The following is a 9624-nucleotide window of genomic DNA, read 5'->3' as shown; positions in this document are numbered from 1 at the left end:
CTTTCCCGGGCCACATTAACCAGCTCTAACTGGGGGATCCTGAGGCGTTCCCAGGCCAGTGTGGAGATCTAGTCTCTCCACCTGGTCCTGGGTCTTCCCCGAGGCCTCCTCCCAGCTGGACGTGCCTGGAACACCTCCCTAGGGAGGCGCCCAGGGTTCATCCTTACTAGATGATCCTGAACCACCTCAACTGGCTCCTTTCAACGCAAAGGAGCAGCGGCTCTACTCCGAGTTCCTCACGGATGCTGAACTTCTCCCCCTCTCTCTAAGGGAGACTCCAGCCCCCCTCCTGAGGAAACACATTTCGGCCGCTTGTACCCACGACCTCGTTCTTTGGGTCCTGACCCAGCTTTCATGACCACAGGTGAGGGTAGGAACCAAGATTGACTGATAGATCGAGAGCTTTGCCTTCCGGCTTTAAAGATGTTGCCCCCAGAATTTTTTTTGCTTACAACTGTACTTGTAAAAACAAAGCAAAGCATTCAAACAAACAATAAATTGGTCAAAAGTGAATAATTGTAAATATGATCTTAGGCCCCTGAACCACTCAGCTGCATGTGAGTGTTGGGGTTGTCAGTCGACTGTAGACTGCCTTGCTGAGTGGGGTTAACTGTCTTCACATCTGCTATTCAAAGATAGAAACTTTTCGAAGGATGGCCGAGGAAACTAAAGAAAAGAGTAAGTAAACCAAAGTTTATAGCACTCAGGCATCTGTTTAAACTTGTATCTTGTCCTGTGTGTCTCTGCAGACACAGCCTAAACCTGCTTGCATGCATTGTGCGGATGAATGAAATCCTTATGCGTCAGCTGCAGAAAGTGTTTTGACTAAAGGATACGCTGTTACATGGTGGGATGACATTTTCACAGGATGATGCAAACAACTCAGTCTGGACTTGAAACAGTAAATGAAACTAAAATAATGAGTTTCATGGTGTCAGTCACCTTTCCGGTTTACAATAAAAAATGTTTTGACAGCCACTGGGGGAATAATGTTTTGTTAAATCCATTTACATTTGGGGATTCCTGCGTACCGTCCTCCCATGTCACCCTGCCAAGACCTCTTGCCACCGCTTTGCCACCCCGTGTAGAGTTTTCTAGATCCGCCACTGGTATGACAGTGCCAAGTGAATCACTTTCTTTATAGAGGAAGAAAGAAGAATGCACCATGTAATTATTTATGTGATCATTTAACAACTTTCATTGATATTTTAATTTTTCCACAGCACAAAAAATAGTCTTAGGCAGTCGACATTGCCAGATAGTCTGCAATTACGTCGCCAACTCCTGATATTTCTCACGTTTCTCTTTCTGAGTCACACTTTGTTTCGAAATCCCCCAAACAATCCCGCCCTAACTACAATCACACACACACTCTGTTACAAATAAATGACTGAATAACATCACGTCACAGCCGATACTACTACGTGAGCTTAAGCTGACTTTTTATTATCTGCAGAAAAGTCAAATCCGCTTGTTGCCGTGACCTACTGTGACTAAGACTAGCGTTACTGAAGCAGCAGCAATATTTACTGTTTCTCTTTAGTATATTTAATTATTAAAGTAATCAAAATAATAATAAGAAGAATACAACATACTTAAATAGGGCTTTGACTTGAAGGACAGAAGAGTATGTGTTACTGAAATGGCTTTGAAGTGCATTCCAGAGGGAGGGTGCGGCCGCAGCAAAGGCTCTGTCGCCCCAGGTCCAGAGCTGAGTCCTGATGGGCTGGAGGAGGTTTGCATCATCAGACCTGAGGCGACGTGTAAGGCGTGGTAGTGGATGAAGTCAGAGAGGTAGTGAGGGGCCAGGCTGTTGAGGGTTTTGAAGGTGATGAGTAATATTTTGAAATCAATCCAATATTTGACGGTGGAGCCAGTGACTGTTGTGAAATTTACAGCTTGTGAATAAAAACTATTATACTACAATTATTAAACACAAAGGTGGAATGAATACTACTGAAAACCGTGTGAAAAAGGTTGCTTGTAGTGATGAACCTAAAGAGAATTATCAGATGAATCTGCCGCTATAGAGCCCCCACTGCCTCTTATCATCACTCATCACAAACACACTCTCACACACACACACACACACACACACACACACACACAGACACACTTCACGGCCCTGTGGCAGGTGTGATCCTATCACAAAATGGTAGTTTTGCCTTTATTTCACCAGAAAGATCCCATTGAAATCCAATATATATGTAGTTCTGGTCAAGATTGGTAGCAAAATAAAACTTTCAGGCACAAATACAAAGGCAAACGGACAGTATTACAAAAATACAATACAAGGTATATATTATATACAAGGTTGAGGCTTAAAAATGACTGGAAATGCAACCACAGTTATAATCAATAATGTTTTATTTGTCCAGGTTTTGTGCTGGTTTTTCACTCAGCCACTCCCCTTCATTTTGTACCTAGGGTGATTTTCCACCGCAGTTCAGGATGAACCAGTTAATTTACAATAAACAGGCCTTATCTTCATTAGTGCTAATGGAAGACAATATAATTTATGGTATGAATTAGCATGTCTGATTTCCATTACATTGTTTACAGTTACTAACTGCCTATATCATTTGAGCTGAGGATGCACGTACACACACACCTGACAGTATAGTCTTAAATGCGATGTTAATGTTAATGACTGTGAAATAATAAATAATGTATTGGTAGCATAGCAGATATAAAAAGCAGATATACAATAAACAGGCCTTATCTTCATTAGCGCTAATGGAAGCAGATATAAAATGTACCGAGTTTATGTTAGTGTTGTTGTTGTTTGATCACAGATGCAGCATTGAAACGGTAAGGAAGTGGTTAACATTCCAGGTTGCATAACATGCTGCATGTAAGTGTTGGGGTTGGGCTTCCCAGGTACTTTAAAATCAGTGAGAAATTAGTTCACTACTCAATCGACTGTAGACTGCCTTGCAGAGTGGGGTTAACTGTCTTCACATCTGCTATTCAAAGATAGAAACCTCTGGAAGGATGGCCGAGGAAACCAAAGAAAAGAGTAAGTAAATCAAAGTTTATAGCACTCAGGCATCTGTTTAAACTCGTATCTTGTCCCGTGTGTCTCTGCAGACACAGCCTAAACCTGCTCGCATGCATTGTGCGGATGAATGAAATCCTTATGCGTCAGCTGCAGAAAGTGTCTTGACTAAAGGATACACTGTTACATGGTGAGCTGACATGTTCATAAGGTGATGCAAACAACTCAGTCTGGACTTGAAACAGTAAATTAAACTAAAATAATGAGTTTCATGGTGTCAGTCACCTTTCCGGTTTACAATAAAAAATGTTTTGACAGCCACTTATTATAATACCTTTGTTTCTATTCCCACTGGGGAATAATGTTTGGTTATCCAATTTATCCATTTACATTTGGGGATTCCTGCGTACCGTCCTCCCAGGTCACCCTGCCAAGACCTCTTGCCACCAACTTGTATCTTGTCCTGTGTGTCTCTGCAGACACAGCCTAAACCTGCTTGCATGCATTGTGCGGATGAATGAAATCCTTATGCGTCAGCTGCAGAAAGTGTTTTGACTAAAGGATACGCTGTTACATGATGCAAACAACTCAGTTTGGACTTGAAACAGTAAATTAAACTAAAATAATACGTTGCTTGGATCCCATGGTGTCAGTCACCTTTACGGTTTTGAATAAAAAATATTTGGACAGCCGCTTATTATAATACCTTTGTTTCTATAGCACCTACAATAAGATATAACATGCTTCACAAAAGTCTCTTCTATTTGTATTTTATTTATTTATTTAGTAGTATTTTATTTATTTTAGCAGGGACTACGGATGCAAATTAGCATCTTTGCTATAATCCGGCACTTTTACAGTGATATGTTGTTATCGTTGTTCATTAATGTGCACTGTCCCCAACAAATAAAGTATTGATTGATTGATTCATTGAAATAACAACAGCAGGACATATATATGACTATTAAATGATATGCTTATATATGATTAATGCATGTGAAATGAGAAACTATCTTTCTTTATTGTCACTAAACAGCATCTTTGTTTTGCCTACTTGGCGATTTTCTCTTTATAAAAAGTGCAATAATGAAGTTTTTATTAACAACATCAAATAAATCATTAAAAAAACAGTTTCCTAGTTAACATGTATTCTTTAAACTCGCTCATGTTTGACTGTTTTCATTTCTTTCAGTCTTTAAGGATGTGGACTTCCATCCTGAGACCAACAACGTGATTCACCACACCAGTGAAGTCTCACTGAAAGACCTGGTTGTGAGGAGGGGCCAGTCTTTCAAAGTGACGATTAATCTGACGCAAGCTTTCAATCAGCACCTTCACCCGCTCGCCATCACTGCAATGACAGGTGGGCCTTTCGTTAAATCATTTGCCGACAGGTTGAAGATGAGATGAGAGATGAGAATAGTTGTTGAAGCTCGATGCTTCCCTACGTAGCGGAAACAAAGTAAATTAATATTTAGTAAAAAATTAAATTATGACAGAAATCTGACTCTTTCGCAGCTATTTTATCATATTAAAGCATATTCATTATTTTTAATTAATAAAGTTTTCACCGACTACAGGAGATCAAGTGGAGTGATCAAGTTAGCTCGGAGGTAGCAACAGCTAGCTTAGGCTAGGCTAAAACTTAAAGAAAAAATACATTTACTTGTTTTTCTACCTGATATTGAAAAGAAAAAACATTTAGATGAACTGATAATTCATTGTTATTGTATACGCTAAACTCCTGCTAATGGTAATTTAGCTTACTTTAGCTTAGCTTAACTTAGTTTAGCAGTAACTACCATCTCAGCTTCTAGCGGGGTTCATGTTATTAGGGGGCTGAGCTATATTTAAATTTCATATTTAATTTAATTTATTTTTGATTTCACTAGTGTCTGCTTAATATTAATTGTACACACTTAGCAAATCACAGATACATTTAATGATCTATGGACTGTATATATCACAAATAAATACATGTAAAAAAAACACTGTTCAAATGGACAAGTAAATTCATATTTACACGCAGCTGGCTGAATGTTAAAGGGAGCTGGTACATACTACATGGTACTTACATTACAACCAATTTAGTTGAAAAAAAATGTTTGAAAAAGTCTATAAAACCTATTTTTATCTTGACTGGTGACATGCATTTGCTTTCTATCTGTCTTTTTGAAATATAGGCTAAATTTCTTTTTTTTTAATTGATGCTCGTTAGCAGAACACACTTTGTCCGCAGGCAGTCTGCATTGAAAGGCATGAAAACTTTATTTCACTGTTTACTGGATGGTGAATTGAAAACCAATGAATGGATGGGTGGATCAAGAGTGGGTCATCCTCTTCGAGAGATCGGCGGTTCGATCCCCAGCTCCCCCGGTCCACATGTAGAAGTATCCTTGTGCAAGAACACTGAATTGCTCCTTGTGCTGCGCATGTGTGTGTAAATGAGGTGTGAATGGTCAAATTAGATTAGATGGTCTGTAGATGCCCACTGCCATCAGTGTGAATGTCTGTGTGAACGGGTGAATGTGACAAACACTGTGAAAGCGCCTTGAGTAGTCAGACGACGAAAAAGGCGCTTTATAAGTACATTTACCATTTACAACAGTAACAATCAGTGGCTCCTCTCCACAGGAAGCCATCCGACCCAGGAACAGGGGACACTATCATTCTTCAGTATCCCAGATGGCGTGGAGCCTTCACCATCTGCAAAGGCAGTGTGGAATGTAAAGCTTGACGAGGGCTCCTCCCCACTAACGGGCAACGTGATACTCATCATCGCCCCCCCAGCTGACACTCCCATAGGGGAGTACATCTTGACTGTGAAACACAAGGACGAGGAAAGATTGCTGGCCATGCCGGTGGTGCTCTTCAACCCCTGGTGTCCCGGTAGGTTGGTCATCTGTCTGTCTAGCAATACCACAATTGTTTAAATTAGAGCCGTAGAGGCGGCCGGTGGAACAGTGATTGGAGCGCGGGTTCAACTCCAACCTGCGGCCCTTTGCTGCATGCCCCCCCCCTCTCTCCCCCCATTTCCTGTCTTTCCTATCTAATAAAAGCTTGAAAAACTGCACTAAAAAATAAAAAATAGATTGGTATCTATTGGTATCCATTGGTATCTATTGGTATCTATTGGTATCTATTGGTATCTTTTGGTATCCATTGGTATCTATTGGTATCTATTGGTATCTATTGGTATCTATTGGTATCCATTGGTATCTATTGGTATCTATTGGTATCTATTGGTATCTATTGGTATCCATTGGTATCCATTGGTATCTATTGGTATCTATTGGTATTCATTGATATCCATTGGTATTCATTGGTATCCATTGGTATCCATTGGTATCTATTGGTATCTATTGGTATCCATTGGTATATCTATTGGTATCCATTGGTATCTATTGGTATCCATTGGTATCTATTGGTATCTATTGGTATCAATTGGTATCCATTGGTATCCATTGGTATCTATTGGTATATCTATTGGTATCCATTGGTATCTATTGGTATCCATTGGTATCTATTGGTATCTATTGGTATCTATTGTCATCCATTGGTATCCATTGGTATCTATTGGTATCTATTGGTATCTATTGGTATCCATTGGTATCTATTGGTATCTATTGGTAATCATTGGTATCTATTGGTATCTATTGGTATCTATTGGTATCCATTGGTATCCATTGGTATCCATTGGTATCCATTGGTATCTATTGGTATCTATTGCTAATCATTGGTATCTATTGGTATCTATTGGTATCCATTGGTATCCATTGGTATCTATTGGTATCCATTGGTATCCATTGGTATCTATTGGTATCTATTGGTATCTATTGGTATCCATTGGCATCCATTGGTATCTATTGGTATCTATTGGTATCCACTGGTATCCATTGGTATCCATTGGTATCTATTGGTATATCTATTGGTATCCATTGGTATCTATTGGTATCCATTGGTATCTATTGGTATCTATTGGTATCCATTGGTATCCATTGGTATCCATTGGTATCTATTGGTATCTATTGGTATCTATTGGTATCCATTGGTATCCATTGGTATCTATTGGTATCTATTGGTATCCATTGGTATCTATTGGTATCTATTGGTAATCATTGGTATCTATTGGTATCTATTGGTATCTATTGGTATCCATTGGTATCCATTGGTATCCATTGGTATCCATTGGTATCTATTGGTATCTATTGCTAATCATTGGTATCTATTGGTATCTATTGGTATCCATTGGTATCCATTGGTATCTATTGGTATCCATTGGTATCCATTGGTATCTATTGGTATCTATTGGTATCTATTGGTATCTATTGGTATCCATTGGTATCTATTGGTATCTATTGGTATCCACTGGTATCCATTGGTATCCATTGGTATCTATTGGTATCCATTGGTATCTATTGGTATCCATTGGTATCTTTTGGTATCCATTGGTATCTATTGGTATCTATTGGTATCTATTGGTATCTATTGGTATCTATTGGTATCCATTGGTATCTATTGGTATCTATTGGCATCTATTGGTATCCATTGGTATCTATTGGTATCTATTGGTATCCATTGGTATCTATTGGTATCTATTGGTATATCTATTGGTATCCATTGGTATCTATTGGTATCCATTGGTATCTTTTGGTTACTATTGGTATCTATTGGTATCCATTGGTATCCATTGGTATCCATTGCTATCTATTGGTATCTATTAGTATCCATTGGTATCTATTGGTATCTATTGGTATCTATTGGTATCCATTGGTATCCATTGGCATCCATTGGTATCTATTGGTATCCATTGGTATCCATTGGTATCTGTTGGTATCTATTGGTATCCATTGGTATCTATTGGTATCTATTGGTATCAATTGGTATCCATTGGTATCCATTGGTATCCATTGGTATCTATTGGTATATCTATTGGTATCCATTGGTATCTATTGGTATCCATTGGTATCCATTGGTATCTATTGGTATCTATTGGTATTCATTGATATCCATTGGTATTCATTGGTATCCATTGGTATCCATTGGTATCTATTGGTATCTATTGGTATCCATTGGTATCTATTGGTATCTATTGGTATATCTATTGGTATCCATTGGTATCTATTGGTATCCATTGGTATCTTTTGGTTACTATTGGTATCTATTGGTATCCATTGGTATCCATTGGTATCCATTGGTATCTATTGGTATCTATTGGTATCCATTGGTATCTATTGGTATCTATTGGTATCTATTGGTATCCATTGGCATCCATTGGTATCTATTGGTATCAATTGGTATCCATTGGTATCTATTGGTATCCATTGGTATCCATTGGTATCTATTGGTATCTATTGGTATCAATTGGTATCCATTGGTATCCATTGGTATCCATTGGTATCTATTGGTATATCTATTGGTATCCATTGGTATCTATTGGTATCCATTGGTATCCATTGGTATCCATTGGTATTTATTGGTATCTATTGGTATCTATTGGTATCCATTGGTATCCATTGGTATCTATTGGTATCCATTGGTATCTATTGGTATCTATTGGTAATCATTGGTATCTATTGGTATCTATTGGTATCCATTGGTATCCATTGGTATCTATTGGTATCCATTGGTATCCATTGGTATCTATTGGTATCTATTGGTATCTATTGGTACCTATTGGCATCCATTGGTATCTATTGGTATCTATTGGTATCTATTGGTATCCACTGGTATCTATTGGTATATATTGGTATCTATTGGTATCCACTGGTATCTATTGGTACCCATTGGTATCCATTGGTATCCATTGGTATCTATTGGTATCCATTGGTATCTATTGGTACCCGATGGTATCTATTGGTATCCATTGGTATCTATTGGTATCTATTGGTACCCATTGGTATCCATTGGTATCTATTGGTATCTACTGGTACCCATTATTATCTATTGGTATCTATTGGTATCTATTGGTATCCATTGGTATCCATTGGTATCTATTGGTATCTATTGGTATCTATTGGTATCTATTGGTATCTATTGGTATCCATTGGTATCTATTGGTATCTATTGGTATCTATTGGTATCCATTGGTATCCATTGGTATTTATTGGTATCTATTGGTATCTATTGGTATCTATTGGTATCCATTGGTATCCATTGGTATCTATTGGTATCCATTTGTATCTATTGGTATCTATTGGTAATCATTGGTATCTATTGGTATCTATTGGTATCCATTGGTATCCATTGGTATCTATTGGTATCCATTGGTATCCATTGGTATCTATTGGTATCTATTGGTATCTATTGGTATCTATTGGTATCCATTGGCATCAATTGGTATCTATTGGTATCTATTGGTATCTATTGGTATCCACTGGTATCTTGGTATATATTGGTATCTATTGGTATCCATTGGTATCTATTGGTATCCATTGGTATCCATTGGTATCTATTGGTATCTATTGGTATCCATTGGTATCTGTTGGTATCAATTGGTATCCATTGGTATCCATTGGTATCCATTGGTATCCATTGGTATCTATTGGTATATCTATTGGTATCCATTGGTATCTATTGGTATCCATTGGTATCCATTGGTATCTATTGGTATATCTATTGGTATC

General features: G+C 38.1%; 1 protein-coding gene across 1 annotated transcript in view; it reads left to right on the top strand.

Moving 5' to 3' along the window:
- The first annotated feature begins 2932 nt into the window (after positions 1-2932).
- The window catches only part of LOC310965720 (protein-glutamine gamma-glutamyltransferase E-like), a 19939-nt gene continuing 13247 nt past the window's right edge, over positions 2933-9624 (top strand). The window contains exons 1-3 of the mRNA XM_083939462.1: positions 2933-3019; positions 4191-4361; positions 5633-5887. Coding sequence (XP_083795588.1) covers positions 2995-3019; positions 4191-4361; positions 5633-5887 — 451 coding nt within the window. The 5' untranslated portion in view covers positions 2933-2994. The remainder of the gene's footprint in view (positions 3020-4190; positions 4362-5632; positions 5888-9624) is intronic.

Source organism: Echiichthys vipera, assembly GCF_963691815.1.
Source record: "Echiichthys vipera genome assembly, chromosome: X".
Lineage (NCBI taxonomy): Eukaryota > Metazoa > Chordata > Actinopteri > Perciformes > Trachinidae > Echiichthys > Echiichthys vipera.
The sequence above is the reverse complement of the archived record's forward strand: the minus strand, read 5'-3'. Positions and strand labels throughout refer to the sequence as shown.